Here is a 22,597-nt window from a genome sequence, read left to right as displayed (position 1 = left end):
TCAAGCCCTCAAGAACTGTTATCCGCTAAATATGATCATCTGTTTGATTCTGCCAATTTATTGTCTGTACCCAATAAATTGTACCCAGACGACCTGTCCCCAGAGCTTCCTATACAATTCATCTCTTTCTGTAACGTGTGGAGGTCAGTAATTAAGGAGAATGAGAGGCTCAATTAAAGATGTTGCAGAACTGCTGTATTTGAAGCACTCCTCCCTTCTGCCCAGTTTCCCTGATGCTGCGACTGCAATCAAGCTGTTTTTATCCATCTTTTTGAAGGGTTACTGTCAAAATGATTTATTAGGCTACATACAAAAATATAAATAGACATTGTACCACCCTCTTGTGGGGGCTGCGGGGAGGGGGGGGGTGCCTGGTACACCAGTGTCCAAAGTAGTATCCTCAGTAGCTACCGCAGAGTAGCCCAACCTCTTGGAGCACCATGGATTATCCCCTCGGTCATTTAGACTTGTCGCATCAAAAACAGCAGTCTTAAAATCTATCCAGAACAAGACGTTCTTTTAGTATCCTGTTCTCCTCTAGTGGTTCAATGATCCAGTCTTTTGAGGCAACGACTTGCTGACACTTTTAACAAATGTGTCAGTCAATTATTGTTTAATTATCTTTCACTATGGTGAACAGTTCTCACATTTTATGGCTTTACTGTCCATCTCCAAATTCGACTCCAAAACAGAGGATTCTACCATACTTCTACTAAGGTCAGAAACAGAGGCCCCGGCTACAAGAGTCAACCGTGACCAACTTTACTGGTGACAGACAGGTTACCTAGCTAGTCGGAGCTAGCCAGGGCTAGCCTGCTAATGTTAGCTCTAGGAGATGGTCAAATCCAGCCCAACATGGTGTGGTGTAGCACTAAAACCGTGGTCCTGAAATAAAATAATTAAATATACATTTATTTAATCAGCTACATAGTCATACATAGAGTAAACTATGCATCCCAAAATCACCATATTCCATATATAGTGCACTACTTCTTGAACTACTTTGATCAATATAGGGGAATTAGAGCCATTGAAGCTACTAATTTACAGTCTCACACAGTGGCACCACTTGGTAATAAATAGAAATTGTGAAATTGTGGGAATATACAGAGTTTGATAAAGCCAATCTGACTGCAGACCAGAAACAAATCTGAAACACACACTGTTAGTTAATAATAAACTCTGAGTCCCTGAGTGTAATAGGGAAAGATCTTAAACTGTCAGGGCTACAATATATAGATTTATATCCAGGTCTAACTGTCAGGGCTACAATAAATAGATTTATATCCAGGTCTAACTGTCAGGGCTACAATATATAGTTTTATATCCAGGTATTTAACTGTCAGGGCTACAATATATAGATTTATATCCAGGTATAACTGTCACGGCCAGAAAATGTAGATTTATATCCAGGTCTAACTGTCAGGGCTACAATATATAGATTTATATCCAGGTCTAACTGTTAGGGCTACAATATATAGATTTATATCCAGGTCTAACTGTTAGGGCTACAATATATAGATTTATATCCAGGTATTTAACTATCAGGGCTACAATATATAGATTTATATCCAGGTCTAACTGTTAGGGCTACAATATATAGATTTATATCCAGGTCTAACTGTCAGGGCTACAATATATAGATTTATATCCAGGTATTTAACTGTCACGGCTACAATATATGGATAAAATATACGTGGCTGATGTAACATATTATATCATCTGGATGTGACTATGATGAGACGTGGCTGATGTAACATATTATATCATCTGGATGTGACTATGATGAGACGTGGCTGATGTAACATATTATATCATCTGGATGTGACTATGATGAGACGTGGCTGATGTAACATATTATATCATCTGGATGTGACTATGATGAGACGTGGCTGATGTAACATATTATATCATCTGGATGTGACTATGATGAGACGTGGCTGATGTAACATATTACATCATCTGGATGTGACTATGATGAGACGTGGCTGATGTAACATATTACATCATCTGGATGTGACTATGATGAGACGTGGCTGATGTAACATATTACATCATCTGGATGTGACTATGATGAGACGTGGCTGATGTAACATATTATATCATCTGGATGTGACTATGATGAGACGTGGCTGATGTAACATATTATATCATCTGGATGTGACTATGATGAGACGTGGCTGATGTAACATATTACATCATCTGGATGTGACTATGATGAGACGTGGCTGATGTAACATATTACATCATCTGGATGTGACTATGATGAGACGTGGCTGATGTAACATATTACATCATCTGGATGTGACTATGATGAGACGTGGCTGATGTAACATATTATATCATCTGGATGTGACTATGATGAGACGTGGCTGATGTAACATATTATATCATCTGGATGTGACTATGATGAGACGTGGCTGATGTAACATATTACATCATCTGGATGTGACTATGATGAGACGTGGCTGATGTAACATATTATATCATCTGGATGTGACTATGATGAGACGTGGCTGATGTAACATATTATATCATCTGGATGTGACTATGATGAGACGTGGCTGATGTAACATATTACATCATCTGGATGTGACTATGATGAGACGTGGCTGATGTAACATATTATATCATCTGGATGTGACTATGATGAGACGTGGCTGATGTAACATATTATATCATCTGGATGTGACTATGATGAGACGTGGCTGATGTAACATATTATATCATCTGGATGTGACTATGATGAGACGTGGCTGATGTAACATATTATATCATCTGGATGTGACTATGATGAGACGTGGCTGATGTAACATATTACATCATCTGGATGTGACTATGATGAGACGTGGCTGATGTAACATATTATATCATCTGGATGTGACTATGATGAGACGTGGCTGATGTAACATATTACATCATCTGGATGTGACTATGATGAGACGTGGCTGATGTAACACATTATATCATCTGGATGTGACTATGATGAGACGTGGCTGATGTAACACATTATATAATCTGGATGTGACTATGCACGCGACTGCTTTGATGACAGAATATTTCAATGTTACATCTGGTTTGTTTGTGTTTTTGAATCATTTGTTATGTTTAATAGTATACTCTCTCTTTAATTAAATCTTCTCCCCCTTCAGTGTTGAGGGTAAAATTCTTCTCCCCCTTCAGTGTTGAGGGTAACATTTTTTCTCCCCCTTCAGTGTTGGGGGTTAAAGTCTTCTACCCCTTCTGTTGTGGGGGTTAAAGTCTTCTCCCCCTTCAGTGTTGAGGGTTAAAGTCTTCTCCTCTTTCAGCGTTGAGGGTTAAAGTCTTCTCCTCTTTCAGTGTTGAGGGTTAAAGTCTTCTCCCCCTTCAGTGTTGAGGGTTAAATTCTTCTCCCCCTTCAGTGTTGAGGGTAAAATTCTTCTCCTCTTTCAGTGTTGAGGGTTAAAGTCTTCTCCTCTTTCAGTGTTGAGGGTTAAAGTCTTCTCCTCTTTCAGTGTTGAGGGTTAAAGTCTTCTCCCCCATCAGTGTTGAAGGTTAAAGTCTTCTCCCCCTTCAGTGTTGAGGGTAAAATTCTTCTCCTCTTTCAGTGTTGAGGGTTAAAGTCTTCTCCTCTTTCAGTGTTGAGGGTTAAAGTCTTCTCCCCCTTCAGTGTTGAGGGTTAAAGTCTTCTCCCCCTTCAGTGTTGAGGGTAAAATTCTTCTCCTCTTTCAGTGTTGAGGGTTAAAGTCTTCTCCTCTTTCAGTGTTGAGGGTTAAAGTCTTCTCCTCTTTCAGTGTTGAGGGTTAAAGTCTTCTCTCCCTTCAGTGTTGAGGGTTAAAGTCTTCTCCCCCTTCAGTGTTGAGGGTTAAAGTCTTCTCTTCTTTCAGTGTTGAGGGTTAAAGTCTACTCTTCTTTCAGTGTTGAGGGTTAAAGTCTACTCCCCCTTCAGTGTTGAGGGTTAAAGTCTTCTCTTCTTTCAGTGTTGAGGGTTAAAGTCTTCTCCCCTTACAGTGTTGAGGGTTAAAGTCTTCTCTTCTTTCAGTGTTGAGGGTTAAAGTCTTCTCCCATTTCAGTGTTGAGGGTTAAAGTCTTCTCTCCCTTCAGTGTTGAGTGTTAAAGTCTTCTCCCCTCCCCCTTCAGTGTTGGACATGTGTATTTGGGTGTGTCTCTCTTCTCCTCGTTCAGTGCGTATTTGGGTGTGTCTCTCTTCTCCTCGTTCAGTGCGTATTTGGGTGTGAGTCTCTCTCTCCTCCTTCTCCTCTCTAGTTTTCTCTCTGTCGTTCTTTCATTCTCTCCCTTGCAGAGCCAATGATGTGATCGAGTGAGAAGCCTTGCAAAACAAGAAGAGGTTGGGGAGCATTTTTCTCTCTTTCTCCCCCCTCTCTCTCTCAATTCAATTCTATTCAATTCAAGGGGCTTTATTGGCATGGGAATCATATGTTAACATTGTCAAAGCAAGTGAAGTAGATAATATACAAAAATGAAATAAACAATAAAATGAACACTCCACTCTCTCTCTCTCTCTCTCTCTCTCTCTCTCTCTCTCTCTCTCTCTCTCTCTCTCTCTCTCTCTCACATACACACACACACACTGATTTCTTCCTGCGCACGACTGAGAGACACCATCTAATCTCCCAGAGCTACTACTCAACACTGACTCACACACACACACACACACACACACACACACACACACACACACACACACACACACACACACACACACACACACACACACTGCACTTCCCCACTCTCATCACACAGAAGAAGAGCCACACACACACATCCACACTCAAACACACACCCATATTCCGAGTCAGTGGATCTAGATTCTCTCTCTCTGCCTGTGTTTCTGTGTTTCTGTTGGAAGATGCTCTGCTGGGAGTTGTGTCTGACCCTGCTCCTCTGGGCTCTTCCTGTGAGGACTATCCCTTCCACCAACATCAAGATCACACATGGTGAGTACTACTATTTAGGTGTGGCGGCTGCGGCGGTAAACAAACGTTTGGGGGAGGAAGGTGTGCTTCCTCTGGGTATAGTCATTGAAGAAGATCAAATCAAATCACATTTTATTTGTCACATGCGCCGAATACAACAGGTATAGACCTTATTGTGAAATGCTTACTTACAAGCCCTTAACCTACAATCCAGTTTTAAGAAAAATAAGTGTTAAGAAAGTATTTATTCAAATAAACTGAAGTAAAACAAACCCAATGTATCCCTGGTAGTCCTTGGTATCCTAGAAGGGAAAAGGTGATAGCATCTTCCAATGCTCTATCTACAGTCACTCAGATTGGGTTAGTTAGTTAGTTAGTTAGTTAGTTAGTTAGTTAGTTAGTTAGTTAGTTAGTTAGTTAGTTAGTTAGTTAGTTAGTTAGTTAGTTAGACAGTTAGTCAGTTAGTTAGTTCGCTTGTGATTATGTGATTATTATTATTATGTGACCCTGCTGGTCATCTATGAACATTTTTCTTGGCCATGTTCTGTTATAATCTCTTCTTCCTAGGTTTTGGCCTTTCTAGGGAGTTTTCCTAGCCACCGTACTTCTACACCTGCATTGCTTGCTGTTTGGGGTTTTAGGCTGGGTTTCTGTACAGCACTTTGTGACATCAGCTGATGTAAGAAGGGCTTTATAAATACATTTGTTTGATTGATTGATTGGTTAGTTAGTTAGTTAGTTAGTTAGTTAGTTAGTTAGTTAGTTAGTTAGCTAGTTAGTTGTTTGCTTGTTAGTTAACCACCCGGGCTGAGGAACCAGGCTTCCAGCAGAACCAGAGGATCAGGGGGCATGAGCAGGGAGCCAACCTGACCACAGGGCTCCTTTCTAGGGCAGCTGGAGGGAGAGACCGCCTAGGGCTAGGGTTGGTGGAGCTAGAGACTAGATGCATGTTCTCATATAGAAATTGAATGACTACATGCCTATACTGTGACATGTACAGTCTTTAAAACCTTTATTTGATATTTCTAGATGTATCTTATTTGTGTTACAATGTCTTGTTTCTAATTAGCAGTTTTTCTCCCTCGTTACTCAAGACTGTTGTGTCTGTGTTTACTGTTTAGTTGTGATATTTCAAGAGATTTATAGACTGTTGTGTCTGTGTTTACTGTTTAGTTGTGATATTTCAAGAGATTTATAGACTGTTGTGTCTGTGTTTACTGTTTAGTTGTAATATTTCAAGAGATTTATAGACTGTTGTGTCTGTGTTTACTGTTTAGTTGTGATATTTCAAGAGATTTATAGACTGTTGTGTCTGTGTTTACTGTTTAGTTGTAATATTTCAAGAGATTTATAGACTGTTGTGTCTGTGTTTACTGTTTAGTTGTGATATTTCAAGAGATTTATAGACTGTTGTGTCTGTGTTTACTGTTTAGTTGTGATATTTCAAGAGATTTAGAAACTGTTGTGTCTGTGTTTACTGTTTAGTTGTGATATTTCAAGAGATTTATAAACTGTTGTGTCTGTGTTTACTGTTTAGTTGTGATATTTCAAGAGATTTATAGACTGTTGTGTCTGTGTTTACTGTTTAGTTGTGATATTTCAAGAGATTTATAAACTGTTGCGTCTGTGTTTACTGTTTAGTTGTGATATTTCAAGAGATTTATAAACTGTTGTGTCTGTGTTTACTGTTTAGTTGTGATATTTCAAGAGATTTATAAACTGTTGTGTCTGTGTTTACTGTTTAGTTGTGATATTTCAAGAGATTTATAGACTGTTGTGTCTGTGTTTACTGTTTAGTTGTGATATTTCAAGAGATTTATAAACTGTTGTGTCTGTGTTTACTGTTTAGTTGTGATATTTCAAGAGATTTATAAACTGTTGTGTCTGTGTTTACTGTTTAGTTGTGATATTTCAAGAGATTTATAGACTGTTGTGTCTGTGTTTACTGTTTAGTTGTGATATTTCAAGAGATTTATAAACTGCCTTTTGTCATTTCTTTAACTTGAAGAAATCCTATTTCCTATTTGATACATTGGACTTGTTGTTTCTTCTTCTCCTTGGAGGCTGGATCTAATCTAACTGGTTTTGATAAAAGAAGAAGAATTGAACTGACATGTTTGAAGCTGTTGTGAGAGTTTAGTTGGGGTATCTGGAGTGTATTGGAAAGCAAGCGGGAACAGAGATGTGTAGTTTCAGGAGAAAGTCTGCTATCTGTGTCTCTGCCATGCACCTCTATTTAGATTTTTAGGGAGAGTATGGTCGTTCACCTGACGACCGGAGTCAGCCTGCAGGCGCCCGTCCCGCCACAAGGAGTCGCTAGAGTGCGATGAGCCAAGTAAAGCCCCCCTGACCAAACCCTCCCCTAACCCAGATGACCCTGGGCCAATTGTGCTCCGCCCTATGAAACTCCCGATCACAGCCGGTTGTGATACAGCCCGGCATCGACCCCGGGTCTGTAGTGACACCTCTAGCACTGCGGTGCCTTAGACCCCAGCGCCACTCAGGAGGCCCTAGTCTGAACATGTTAAGAGAAGTGCAACCTGTTCTCTTTCAGCATATACAGTAACAGAGTAACTGAAAGTCTAAATTTGGTGAAGGGATACAGAGTACCTGAAAGTCTAGTTTGGTGAAGTGATACAGAGTACCTGAAAGTCTTGGTGAAGTGATACAGAGTACCTGAAAGTCTTGGTGAAGGGATACAGTGTAACTGATAGTCTTGGTGAAGTGATACAGTGTAACTGATAGTATTGGTGAAGTGATACAGTGTAACTGATAGTCTTGGTGAAGTGATACAGTGTAACTGATAGTCTTGGTGAAGTGATACAGTGTAACTGATAGTGTAACTGATAGTCTTGGTGAAGTGATACAGTGTAACTGATAGTCTTGGTGAAGTGATACAGTGTAACTGATAGTATTGGTGAAGTGATACAGTGTAACTGATAGTCTTGGTGAAGTGATACAGTGTAACTGATAGTCTTGGTGAAGTGATACAGTGTAACTGATAGTCTTGGTGAAGTGATACAGTGTAACTGATAGTCTTGGTGAAGTGATACAGAGTACCTGAAAGTCTTGGTGAAGGGATACAGTGTAACTGATAGTCTTGGTGAAGTGATACAGTGTAACTGATAGTCTTGGTGAAGTGATACAGTGTAACTGATAGTCTTGGTGAAGTGATACAGTGTAACTGATAGTCTTGGTGAAGTGATACAGTGTAACTGATAGTCTTGGTGAAGTGATACAGTGTAACTGATAGTGTAACTGATAGTCTGGTGAAGTGATACAGTGTAACTGATAGTCTTGGTGAAGTGATACAGTGTAACTGATAGTCTTGGTGAAGTGATACAGTGTAACCGATAGTCTTGGTGAAGTGATACAGTGTAACTGATAGTCTTGGTGAAGTGATACAGTGTAACTGATAGTCTTGGTGAAGGGATACAGTGTAACTGATAGTCTTGGTGAAGTGATACAGTGTAACCGATAGTCTTGGTGAAGTGATACAGTGTAACTGATAGTCTTGGTGAAGTGATACAGTGTAACCGATAGTCTTGGTGAAGGGATACAGTGTAACTGATAGTCTTGGTGAAGTGATACAGTGTAACTGATAGTCTTGGTGAAGGGATACAGTGTAACTGATAGTCTTGGTGAAGTGATACAGTGTAACTGATAGTCTTGGTGAAGTGATACAGTGTAACTGATAGTCTTGGTGAAGTGATACAGTGTAACTGATAGTCTTGGTGAAGTGATACAGTGTAACTGATAGTGTAACTGATAGTCTGGTGAAGTGATACAGTGTAACTGATAGTCTTGGTGAAGTGATACAGTGTAACTGATAGTCTTGGTGAAGTGATACAGTGTAACTGATAGTCTTGGTGAAGTGATACAGTGTAACTGATAGTCTTGGTGAAGTGATACAGTGTAACTGATAGTATTGGTGAAGTGATACAGTGTAACTGATTGTCTTGGTGAAGTGATACAGTGTAACCGATAGTCTTGGTGAAGTGATACAGTGTAACTGATCGTCTTGGTGAAGTGATACAGTGTAACTGATCGTCTTGCTGAAGTTATACAGTGTAACTGATAGTCTTGGTGAAGTGATACAGTGTAACTGATAGTCTTGGTGAAGAGATACAGAGTAACTGATAGTGTAACTAATAGTCTTGGTGAAGTGATACAGTGTAACTGATAGTGTAACTGATCGTCTTGCTGAAGTTATACAGAGTAACTGATCGTCTTGGTGAAGTGATACAGTGTAACTGATAGTGTAACTAATAGTCTTGGTGAAGTGATACAGAGTAACTGATAGTCTTGGTGAAGTTATACAGTGTAACTGATAGTCTTGGTGAAGTGATACAGTGTAACTGATAGTCTTGGTGAAGTGATACAGTGTAACTGATAGTCTTGGTGAAGTGATACAGTGTAACTGATAATGTAACTGATAGTCTTGGTGAAGTGATACAGAGTAACTGATAGTATTGGTGAAGTGATACAGAGTAACTGATAATTTAACTGATAGTCTTGGTGAAGTGATACAGTGTAACTGATAGTCTTGGTGAAGTGATACAGTGTAACTGATAGTCTTGGTGAAGTGATACAGTGTAACTGATAGTCTTGGTGAAGTGATACAGTGTAACTGATAGTCTTGGTGAAGTGATACAGTTTAACTGATAGTGTAACTGATAGTCTTGGTGAAGTGATACAGTGTAATTATAGTCTTGGTGAAGTGATACAGTGTAACTGATAGTCTTGGTGAAGTGATACAGTGTAACTGATCGTCTTGGTGAAGGGATACAGAGTACCTGATAGTCTTGATGAAGTGATACAGTGTAACTGATAGTATTGGTGAAGTGATACAGTGTAACTGATAGTCTTGGTGAAGTGATACAGTGTAACTGATAGTCTTGGTGAAGTGATACAGTGTAACTGATAGTGTAACTGATAGTCTTGGTGAAGTGATACAGAGTAACTGATAGTCTTGGTGAAGTGATACAGTGTAACTGATAGTCTTGGTGAAGTGATACAGTGTAACTGATAGTATTGGTGAAGTGATACAGTGTAACTGATAGTCTTGGTGAAGTGATACAGTGTAACTAAGAGTCTTGGTGAAGTGATACAGTGTAACTGATAGTCTTGGTGAAGTGATACAGTGTAACTGATAGTCTTGGTGAAGTGATACAGTGTAACTGATAGTCTTGGTGAAGTGATACAGTGTAACTGATAGTCTTGGTGAAGTGATACAGTGTAACTGATAGTCTTGGTGAAGTGATACAGTGTAACTGATCGTCTTGGTGAAGTGATACAGTGTAACTGATAGTCTTGGTGAAGTGATACAGTGTAACTGATAGTCTTGGTGAAGTGATACAGTGTAACTGATAGTCTTGGTGAAGTGATACAGAGTACCTGAAAGTCTTGGTGAAGGGATACAGTGTAACTGATAGTCTTGGTGAAGTGATACAGTGTAACTGATAGTCTTGGTGAAGTGATACAGTGTAACTGATAGTCTTGGTGAAGTGATACAGAGTACCTGAAAGTCTTGGTGAAGGGATACAGTGTAACTGATAGTCTTGGTGAAGTGATACAGTGTAACTGATAGTCTTGGTGAAGTGATACAGTGTAACTGATAGTCTTGGTGAAGTGATACAGTGTAACTGATAGTCTTGGTGAAGTGATACAGTGTAACTGATAGTCTTGGTGAAGTGATACAGTGTAACTGATAGTGTAACTGATAGTCTGGTGAAGTGATACAGTGTAACTGATAGTCTTGGTGAAGTGATACAGTGTAACTGATAGTCTTGGTGAAGTGATACAGTGTAACCGATAGTCTTGGTGAAGTGATACAGTGTAACTGATAGTCTTGGTGAAGTGATACAGTGTAACTGATAGTCTTGGTGAAGGGATACAGTGTAACTGATAGTCTTGGTGAAGTGATACAGAGTACCTGAAAGTCTTGGTGAAGGGATACAGTGTAACTGATAGTCTTGGTGAAGTGATACAGTGTAACCGATAGTCTTGGTGAAGTGATACAGTGTAACTGATAGTCTTGGTGAAGTGATACAGTGTAACCGATAGTCTTGGTGAAGGGATACAGTGTAACTGATAGTCTTGGTGAAGTGATACAGTGTAACTGATAGTCTTGGTGAAGGGATACAGTGTAACTGATAGTCTTGGTGAAGTGATACAGTGTAACTGATAGTCTTGGTGAAGTGATACAGTGTAACTGATAGTCTTGGTGAAGTGATACAGTGTAACTGATAGTCTTGGTGAAGTGATACAGTTTAACTGATAGTGTAACTGATAGTCTTGGTGAAGTGATACAGTGTAACTGATAGTCTTGGTGAAGTGATACAGTGTAACTGATAGTCTTGGTGAAGTGATACAGTGTAACCGATAGTCTTGGTGAAGTGATACAGTGTAACTGATCGTCTTGGTGAAGTGATACAGTGTAACTGATCGTCTTGCTGAAGTTATACAGTGTAACTGATAGTCTTGGTGAAGTGATACAGTGTAACTGATAGTCTTGGTGAAGTGATACAGAGTAACTGATAGTGTAACTAATAGTCTTGGTGAAGTGATACAGTGTAACTGATAGTGTAACTGATCGTCTTGCTGAAGTTATACAGTGTAACTGATCGTCTTGGTGAAGTGATACAGTGTAACTGATAGTGTAACTAATAGTCTTGGTGAAGTGATACAGAGTAACTGATAGTCTTGGTGAAGTTATACAGTGTAACTGATAGTCTTGGTGAAGTGATACAGTGTAACTGATAGTCTTGGTGAAGTGATACAGTGTAACTGATAGTCTTGGTGAAGTGATACAGTGTAACTGATAATGTAACTGATAGTCTTGGTGAAGTGATACAGTGTAACTGATAGTCTTGGTGAAGTGATACAGAGTAACTGATAATTTAACTGATAGTCTTGGTGAAGTGATACAGTGTAACTGATAGTCTTGGTGAAGTGATACAGTGTAACTGATAGTCTTGGTGAAGTGATACAGTGTAACTGATAGTCTTGGTGAAGTGATACAGTGTAACTGATAGTCTTGGTGAAGTGATACAGTTTAACTGATAGTGTAACTGATAGTCTTGGTGAAGTGATACAGTGTAATTATAGTCTTGGTGAAGTGATACAGTGTAACTGATAGTCTTGGTGAAGTGATACAGTGTAACTGATCGTCTTGGTGAAGGGATACAGAGTACCTGATAGTCTTGATGAAGTGATACAGTGTAACTGATAGTATTGGTGAAGTGATACAGTGTAACTGATAGTCTTGGTGAAGTGATACAGTGTAACTGATAGTCTTGGTGAAGTGATACAGTGTAACTGATAGTGTAACTGATAGTCTTGGTGAAGTGATACAGAGTAACTGATAGTCTTGGTGAAGTGATACAGTGTAACTGATAGTCTTGGTGAAGTGATACAGTGTAACTGATAGTATTGGTGAAGTGATACAGTGTAACTGATAGTCTTGGTGAAGTGATACAGTGTAACTAAGAGTCTTGGTGAAGTGATACAGTGTAACTGATAGTCTTGGTGAAGTGATACAGTGTAACTGATAGTCTTGGTGAAGTGATACAGTGTAACTGATAGTCTTGGTGAAGTGATACAGTGTAACTGATAGTCTTGGTGAAGTGATACAGTGTAACTGATAGTCTTGGTGAAGTGATACAGTGTAACTGATCGTCTTGGTGAAGTGATACAGTGTAACTGATAGTCTTGGTGAAGTGATACAGTGTAACTGATAGTCTTGGTGAAGTGATACAGTGTAACTGATAGTCTTGGTGAAGTGATACAGAGTACCTGAAAGTCTTGGTGAAGGGATACAGTGTAACTGATAGTCTTGGTGAAGTGATACAGTGTAACTGATAGTCTTGGTGAAGTGATACAGTGTAACTGATAGTCTTGGTGAAGTGATACAGAGTACCTGAAAGTCTTGGTGAAGGGATACAGTGTAACTGATAGTCTTGGTGAAGTGATACAGTGTAACTGATAGTCTTGGTGAAGTGATACAGTGTAACTGATAGTCTTGGTGAAGTGATACAGTGTAACTGATAGTCTTGGTGAAGTGATACAGTGTAACTGATAGTCTTGGTGAAGTGATACAGTGTAACTGATAGTGTAACTGATAGTCTGGTGAAGTGATACAGTGTAACTGATAGTCTTGGTGAAGTGATACAGTGTAACTGATAGTCTTGGTGAAGTGATACAGTGTAACCGATAGTCTTGGTGAAGTGATACAGTGTAACTGATAGTCTTGGTGAAGTGATACAGTGTAACTGATAGTCTTGGTGAAGGGATACAGTGTAACTGATAGTCTTGGTGAAGTGATACAGAGTACCTGAAAGTCTTGGTGAAGGGATACAGTGTAACTGATAGTCTTGGTGAAGTGATACAGTGTAACCGATAGTCTTGGTGAAGTGATACAGTGTAACTGATAGTCTTGGTGAAGTGATACAGTGTAACCGATAGTCTTGGTGAAGGGATACAGTGTAACTGATAGTCTTGGTGAAGTGATACAGTGTAACTGATAGTCTTGGTGAAGGGATACAGTGTAACTGATAGTCTTGGTGAAGTGATACAGTGTAACTGATAGTCTTGGTGAAGTGATACAGTGTAACTGATAGTCTTGGTGAAGTGATACAGTGTAACTGATAGTCTTGGTGAAGTGATACAGTGTAACTGATAGTGTAACTGATAGTCTGGTGAAGTGATACAGTGTAACTGATAGTCTTGGTGAAGTGATACAGTGTAACTGATAGTCTTGGTGAAGTGATACAGTGTAACCGATAGTCTTGGTGAAGTGATACAGTGTAACTGATCGTCTTGGTGAAGTGATACAGTGTAACTGATCGTCTTGCTGAAGTTATACAGTGTAACTGATAGTCTTGGTGAAGTGATACAGTGTAACTGATAGTCTTGGTGAAGAGATACAGAGTAACTGATAGTGTAACTAATAGTCTTGGTGAAGTGATACAGTGTAACTGATAGTGTAACTGATCGTCTTGCTGAAGTTATACAGAGTAACTGATCGTCTTGGTGAAGTGATACAGTGTAACTGATAGTGTAACTAATAGTCTTGGTGAAGTGATACAGAGTAACTGATAGTCTTGGTGAAGTTATACAGTGTAACTGATAGTCTTGGTGAAGTGATACAGTGTAACTGATAGTCTTGGTGAAGTGATACAGTGTAACTGATAGTCTTGGTGAAGTGATACAGTGTAACTGATAATGTAACTGATAGTCTTGGTGAAGTGATACAGAGTAACTGATAGTATTGGTGAAGTGATACAGAGTAACTGATAATTTAACTGATAGTCTTGGTGAAGTGATACAGTGTAACTGATAGTCTTGGTGAAGTGATACAGTGTAACTGATAGTCTTGGTGAAGTGATACAGTGTAACTGATAGTCTTGGTGAAGTGATACAGTGTAACTGATAGTCTTGGTGAAGTGATACAGTGTAACTGATAGTGTAACTGATAGTCTTGGTGAAGTGATACAGTGTAATTATAGTCTTGGTGAAGTGATACAGTGTAACTGATAGTCTTGGTGAAGTGATACAGTGTAACTGATCGTCTTGGTGAAGGGATACAGAGTACCTGATAGTCTTGATGAAGTGATACAGTGTAACTGATAGTATTGGTGAAGTGATACAGTGTAACTGATAGTCTTGGTGAAGTGATACAGTGTAACTGATAGTCTTGGTGAAGTGATACAGTGTAACTGATAGTGTAACTGATAGTCTTGGTGAAGTGATACAGAGTAACTGATAGTCTTGGTGAAGTGATACAGTGTAACTGATAGTCTTGGTGAAGTGATACAGTGTAACTGATAGTATTGGTGAAGTGATACAGTGTAACTGATAGTCTTGGTGAAGTGATACAGTGTAACTGATAGTCTTGGTGAAGTGATACAGTGTAACTGATCGTCTTGGTGAAGTGATACAGTGTAACTGATAGTCTTGGTGAAGTGATACAGTGTAACTGATAGTCTTGGTGAAGTGATACAGTGTAACTGATAGTCTTGGTGAAGTGATACAGTGTAACTGATAGTCTTGGTGAAGTGATACAGTGTAACTGATAGTCTTGGTGAAGTGATACAGTGTAACTGATAGTCTGGTGAAGTGATACAGTGTAACTGATAGTCTTGGTGAAGTGATACAGTGTAACTGATAGTCTTGGTGAAGTGATACAGTGTAACTGATAGTCTTGGTGAAGTGATACAGTGTAACTGATAGTCTTGGTGAAGTGATACAGTGTAACTGATAGTCTTGGTGAAGTGATACAGTGTAACTGATAGTCTTGGTGAAGTGATACAGTGTAACTGATAGTATTGGTGAAGTGATACAGTGTAACTGATAGTCTTGGTGAAGTGATACAGTGTAACTGATAGTCTTGGTGAAGTGATACAGTGTAACTGATAGTCTTGGTGAAGTGATACAGTGTAACTGATAGTCTTGGTGAAGTGATACAGTGTAACTGATAGTCTTGGTGAAGTGATACAGTGTAACTGATAGTCTTGGTGAAGTGATACAGTGTAACTGATCGTCTTGGTGAAGTGATACAGTGTAACTGATAGTCTTGGTGAAGTGATACAGTGTAACTGATAGTCTTGGTGAAGTGATACAGTGTAACTGATAGTCTTGGTGAAGTGATACAGTGTAACTGATAGTCTGGTGAAGTGATACAGTGTAACTGATAGTCTTGGTGAAGTGATACAGTGTAACTGATAGTCTTGGTGAAGTGATACAGTGTAACTGATAGTCTTGGTGAAGTGATACAGTGTAACTGATAGTCTTGGTGAAGTGATACAGTGTAACTGATAGTCTTGGTGAAGTGATACAGTGTAACTGATAGTCTTGGTGAAGTGATACAGTGTAACTGATAGTCTTGGTGAAGTGATACAGTGTAACTGATAGTCTTGGTGAAGTGATACAGTGTAACTGATAGTCTTGGTGAAGTGATACAGTGTAACTGATAGTCTTGGTGAAGTGATACAGTGTAACTGATAGTCTTGGTGAAGTGATACAGTGTAACTGATAGTCTTGGTGAAGTGATACAGAGTAACTGATAGTCTACCTTTGGGTAAGTGCATAAACACGTGACAATTTAGTATTTATTAGGATCCCCATTAGCCGCTGCAAAAGCATCAGCTGCTCTTCCTGGGGTCCTCATGAAACACAACCTAGTACAGAACATTATTAGTGAAGGACTGAAATACATACATTTAAAATGTCACGCAATAGCCCACAATGATGAGGTTATCACTTCAGAATATAGACAACTTTTGGAAAATACTTCTGTAAACATTGGGATAGGAGTGCTGCAGTCTAACTTGATAATGAGCATGACAAGGAAAACATTGAATGCGGAGTATTCACAATTACTTAAGAGCAGTGTAACATTCTATTTCAACATTTTAGTTACATATGGTATCCTCCCTCCCTCCCGCACTCTCTCTTACCTCCCCCTCTCTCCCTTCCCTTCCCTTCCCTTCCCTTCCCTTCCCTTCCCTTCCCTTCCTTCCCTTCCCTTCCCTTCCCTTCCCTTCCCTTCCTTCCCTTCCCTTCCCTTCCTTCCCTTCCTTCCCTTCCCTTCCCTTCCCTTCCCTTCCCTCCCTCCCTCCCTTCCCTCCCTCCCTCCCTCCCTCCTCCCTCCCTCCCTCCCTCCCTCCCTCCCTCCCTCCCTCCCTCCCTCCCTCCCTCCCTCCCTCCCTCCCTCCCTCCCTCCCTCCCTCCCTCCCTCCCTCCCCCTTCCCTTCCCTCCCTCCCTCCCTCCCTCCCTCCCTCCCTCCCTCCCTCCCTCCCTCCCTCCCTCCCTCCCTCCCTCCCTCCCTCCCTCCCTCCCCTTCCCTTCCCTCCCTCCCTCCCCTTCCCTCCCTCCTCCCTCCCTCCCTCCCTCCCTTCCCTTCCCTTCCCTCCCTTCCCTTCCCTTCCCTTCCTTCCCTTCCCTTCCTTCCCTTCCCTTCCCTTCCCTTCCCTTCCCTTCCCTTCCCTTCCCTTCCCTTCCCTCCCCTTCCCTTCCCTTCCCTCCCTCCCCAGCCTTCCCCCTCCAGTTGCCAGAACCAAGCCATCCCGTCACCTGTCCGTTGTTCTGGACTGAGTTTGAAGGTCACTGCTACCGTTTCTTCCCCATGAACCGGACCTGGGCCGAGGCTGACTTGTACTGCGCTGAATTCTCCAATGGTCTCAAGTCTGCCAAACTCACCTCCATACACAGGTGAGAGGATACACACACACACACACACACGGACACACACGGACACCTCTCTCTAACTCTATCCATCCCTTGTCTGAGTTTTCAGCTGGGAGGAGAATGTGTTTGTCTACGATCTCGTCAACAGCCGTATCCCAGGGATACCAACAGACATATGGATCGGCCTTCACGACAGGAGACAGGTAAACACTGAGGGTTCAAACATTCCAGGATCTTTCCCAGAACTCCCAGGATTCTGGATTTCCTGCTTATTCCCTCCCAATTCCCGGAATCTTCTGGGTAGTTTTCCAGAAACCCTATTAAGCACCACTGGCAGGATAATCCCTACCTCAAACGCGTGTTGTCGACAAACACACTGTACTTGTCTTTTTAAGGTAATATACTCTGGAGCTGACATCTGCAGCAGTTATCGTGAATTCAATCTCTGCAGATGTCTCCTCAGACGTTATTCCCTTGTAATACAAAGAATCTTCCAACTAGGATTTATGGAAAACCAGGACATTTTGGGAAAGTCACCTGAAATTTTGCAACCCTACTTATACTCAATGATTTACATACAGTACCAGTCAAACGTTTGGACACACCTACTCATTCAAGGGTTTTTCTTTATTTTTACTATTTCCTACATTGTAGAATAATAGTGATATCAGAACTATGAAATAACACATATGGAATCAAGTAGTAACCAAAAATGTGTTAAACAAATTAAAACTGATTTTAGATTCTTCAAAGTAGCCACCCTTTGCCTTGATGACAGCTTTTCACATTCTTGACATTCTCTCAACCAGCTTCATCTGGAATGCTTTTCCCAGAAGGAGTTCACACATATGCTGAGCACTTGTTGGCTGCTTTTCCTTCACTCTGCAGTCCAACTCATCCCAAACCATCTCAATTGGGTTGAGGTCAGGTGATTGTGGAGGCCAGGTCATCTGATGCAGCACTCCATCACTCTCCTTCTTGGTAAAATATCCCTTACACAGCCTGGAGGTGTGTTGGGTCATTTTCCTGTTGAAAAACAAATTATAGTCTCACTAAGTGCAAACCAGATATGATGGCGTATTGCTGCAGAATGCTGTGGTAGCCATGCTGGTTAAGTGTGCCTTGAGTTCTATATAAATCACAGACAGTGTCACCAGCAAAGCCAGACAAACACCATCACACCTCCTCCTCCATGCTTCACGTTGGGAACCACGCATGCGGAGATCATCCGTTCACCTACTCTACGTCTCACAAAGAGACGGCGGTTGGAACCAAAAATATGGACTTGGTCTTTTACCAAATAGGGCTATTTTCTGTATACCACCCCTACCTTGTCACAACACAACTGATTGGCTGAAAGAAGGAAAGAAATTCCACAAATTAACTTTTAACAAGGCACACATGTTAATAGAAATGCATTCCAGGTGACTACCTCATGAAGCTGGTTGAGAGAATGCCAAGAGTGTACAAAGCTGTCATCAAGGCAAAGGCTGGCTACTTTGAAGAATCTCAAATCTAAAATATATTTTGATTTGTTTAATACTTTCTTGGTTACTACATGATTCCATATGTGTTATTTCATAGTTTTGATGTCTTAACTATTATTCTACAATGTAGAAAATAGTTTAAAAAATAAATAAAACCCTGTGTTGAAAATGCTGTGTCTCCTTCTCGGCACTAGAATAGATTTAGGAAGTTATAGAAATGCATGTATTAATGTTTACATTCGTTTTGGATACTTTCATTATTTTACAGGCACCTTAATGCCTACTGTTAAAGTATATTATGTGTACATAAAAATGTAAAATGAAAAAATATATAAAAAACATTTTCCTTGAAGTAAACATTTTATAGATTACTATACATCTACCCAGCAAACCAAAATTGTTTTTGTGAAAGTTCCCAGAGCATTCGTTAGGTTGCGGCAAATGTTCTCATAAGACAAAAACTATCCAGTTGTGCTAATGATTAGACAATGTTTGTGTAAAACGTTTGTCTGATGTTTCCAGAACGTTCCCACTCACATTAAGTTGTGGCAGTGTGTTCTAAAAACATTATTACATCATCTGGAAACCTAATGAGAACGTTTGGGGAATTTTTCTTTGGTGATTGTTACAGATGTTGTGTATTACGTTTTAGTGAACGTTAGAACATTCCAATGATATTTAATTTAAAACGTTTTCTGAATAATTATTTGAACGTTTTTGGGACGTTATAATCCTAATGTTAGATAAAACCCCAACTAGAAATTCATGGAAATCTAAGCTAATGTTCTACGAACGTTCCCAGTTTGCTGGATATGCTAATAGAACCCAGAGGGTTTACTTCTAACAGTACCAAAAATTAGAACAGGTCATGGTAGAAATAGTTTTAGTTACTTAGCTCCTTGGTCCTGGAATTCCCTCCTGAACATTTTAAAATTTGATTATCTAGTTTCGTTGGTGGAGTTTAAACACTTGATCGATGTATATATCATAGAAGAGTGTAACTGTCTTTAGGACAGCTGTTTTTAGTCAAGACTCGTGTTTTTAACGTAAAATGTTTTTGTTGTACTGTATGTGTGTTTATAGTTTTGTTTAATGTTGTGTTAGTGTATGTAAGTTGTTTTGTCTGAAACATTGTTCCCTCTGCTGCTATGGACCAGGTCTCTCTTGGAAAAGAGATGTTATCTCAATGAGAAAAACCTGTATAAATAACGGTCAAATAAAAATAACAGGGGCCTGTCAGTCTAGCTCTATAGGAAGCCAGTCTGATGTAGATATTTCACTCTAGCACTGAAAGGCTGGTTCATTAACCCACTGCTGGTAAACCCAATACAGAGTCACCAAGCCATCACCAACAGAGGTAGAGAACCTAGACTGAGTCTACGTCCCAAATGGCACCCCTTATTCCTATAGTACTCTACTGTTGATCAGAGGAGAGCTAGTCTCTGGTCAAATGTAATGCACTACGAAGGGAATAGGAAGCCATTTAGGATGCACCCCAGGTGTGTTTGGTTTAGCCAGGGTTGGTGTTGATTAGCACTAATATGATCCAGTCTGTATATCTGTTGCCTGAACTCACTACAGAATGTTTTATTGGACCAGGGTAGAAGTTCCCTCTTTACGAATAGATCTAGGATCAGTTTACCCTTCCCCCATCCTAACCTTAACCGTTAGGGGTAAAACACTAAGCTGTCCCCAGATCAGAAGTGTTTGTAACCTAGGGTGTTTGAACCAGCCATCATAACTACTGTGCAACTGTCATTGGAACAGCTAACAGGACATATCTGACCTGCAAACCTCTTATTTACTTTCCAAATTGCCTAAAATTAGTTTACAGTTGAGAGTTAGGGTAGAGTCAGAGTTAGGGTAGAGTCAGAGTTAGGGTAGAGTCAGAGTCAGGGTAGAGTCAGAGTCAGGGTAGAGTCAGAGTTAGGGTAGAGTCAGAGTCAGGGTAGAGTCAGAGTCAGGGTAGAGTCAGAGTTAGGGTAGAGTCAGAGTTAGGGTAGAATCAGAGTCAGGGTAGAGTCAGAGTCAGGGTAGAGTCAGAGTCAGGGTAGAGTCAGAGTTAGGGTAGAGTCAGAGTCAGGGTAGAGTCAGAGTTAGGGTAGAGTCCGAGTTAGGGTAGAGTCAGAGTCAGGGTAGAGTCAGAGTCAGGGTAGAGTCAGAGTCAGGGTAGAGTCAGAGTCAGGGTAGAGTCAGAGTCAGGGTAGAGTCAGAGTTAGGGTAGAGTCAGAGTCAGGGTAGAGTCAGAGTTAGGGTAGAGTCAGAGTCAGGGTAGAGTCAGAGTCAGGGTAGAGTCAGAGTTAGGGTAGAGTCAGAGTTAGGGTAGAATCAGAGTCAGGGTAGAGTCAGAGTCAGGGTAGAGTCAGAGTCAGGGTAGAGTCAGAGTTAGGGTAGAGTCAGAGTCAGGGTAGAGTCAGAGTTAGGGTAGAGTCCGAGTTAGGGTAGAGTCAGAGTCAGGGTAGAGTCAGAGTCAGGGTAGAGTCAGAGTCAGGGTAGAGTCAGAGTTAGGGTAGAGTCAGAGTTTAGGTAAGGCTCAGTTTTAGGTTTTAGCTAAACTTCCCTTTTCATTAAGCAGTCTGCCCAGGTTGTTATATGTACCATGTCATACTATTCCTGACTATAGGAGGGCACTCTGGAGTGGACCGACGGCAGTAACTATGAATACAGCTACTGGGATGGCAACCAGCCTGACGATGGCATACACCGTATCCCTGAAGAGGAAGACTGTGTCGAGATCTGGTACAGGCAGAACAGCGGTGAGACACACACAGGCGTAATAAGCATAAACCCACACAGGCAGTCAATAACGCATACACACAGTGTATTACCCAATAAAACATGATGGAGCCTGGGGATGACCTAAAGGTTCATGATTGGTCGTTTCAGATGTGTTTCTGTCCAAGTATGTGTCCCTGCTGATCACACACACACACACACACACACACACACACACACACACACACACACACACACACACACACACACACACACACACACACACACACACACACACACACACACACACACACACACACAGACACACTACACAGACACACACAATCACACACTACACAGACACACACACACACACATACTGTACACACACACATTAACACACACACAGACACACACAAACAACACACACACACACGTCCGTAGCTGATGAGTCAGTCAGTCAGTTTGTTACAGTGTTGTTTTTGTCTCTAACAGCTGTGTGTGTGTGTGTGTGTGTGTGTGTGTGTGTGTGTGTGTGTTTGTGTGTGTTTCTGACAGCACTAAGGTCCTGGAATGATAACAGCTGTGACAAAGCCTTTCCCTTCGTATGCAAGATCCCCACAGTGGACAACTAGACCTCCAGGGTCCAGCACTAACACACACACACACAAGCACGCGCATGCACGCACGCACGCACACGCACACACGCACACACACACACACACACACACACACACACACACACACACACACACACACACACACACACACACACACACACACACACACACACACAGAGCCCCACTGAAAACGATGATATTGGGGAACTTTCTCGCTGCTGTTGTTGCCTTCTACTTCCTCAACCCTCCCTCTCTTCTTATCCTCCATCTCAACCCACCCTCTTCTTCTCCTCCCTCAAACCTCCCTCTCTTCTTATCCTCCATCTCAACCCTCCCTCTCTTCTTCTCCTCCCTCAACCCTCCCTCTCTTCTTATCCTCTTCTTCTCCTCCCTCAACTCTCCCTCTCTTCTTATCCTCCATCTCAACCCTCCCTCTCTTCTTCTCCTCCCTCAACTCTCCCTCTCTTCTTATCCTCCATCTCAACCCTCCCTCTCTTCTTCTCCTCCCTCAACTCTCCCTCTCTTCTTATCCTCCATCTCAACCCTCCCTCTCTTCTTCTCCTCCCTCAACTCTCCCTCTCTTCTTATCCTCCATCTCAACCCTCCCTCTCTTCTTATCCTCCATCTCAACCCACCCTCTTCTTCTCCTCCCTCAACTCTCCCTCTCTT

At 41.0% G+C, this 22,597-nt stretch overlaps 1 protein-coding gene across 1 annotated transcript; it reads left to right on the top strand.

The window, feature by feature from the left end:
- The first annotated feature begins 4,693 nt into the window (after window positions 1-4,693).
- Window positions 4,694-22,253, top strand: LOC106601975 (C-type lectin domain containing 19A). Its single transcript, XM_045716189.1, has 5 exons — window positions 4,694-4,937; window positions 16,953-17,130; window positions 17,216-17,309; window positions 21,217-21,349; window positions 21,867-22,253. The coding sequence occupies exons 1-5, from the start codon at window positions 4,850-4,852 to the stop codon at window positions 21,941-21,943; spliced, it is 570 nt and encodes a 189-aa protein (XP_045572145.1). The 5' UTR covers window positions 4,694-4,849; the 3' UTR covers window positions 21,944-22,253.
- The last annotated feature ends 344 nt before the right edge of the window (window positions 22,254-22,597 follow it).

This window comes from Salmo salar, chromosome ssa03 (assembly GCF_905237065.1).
Source record: "Salmo salar chromosome ssa03, Ssal_v3.1, whole genome shotgun sequence".
Lineage (NCBI taxonomy): Eukaryota > Metazoa > Chordata > Actinopteri > Salmoniformes > Salmonidae > Salmo > Salmo salar.
Note: the sequence above shows the minus strand (reverse complement) of the source record. Positions and strands in the feature narration are given on the sequence as shown.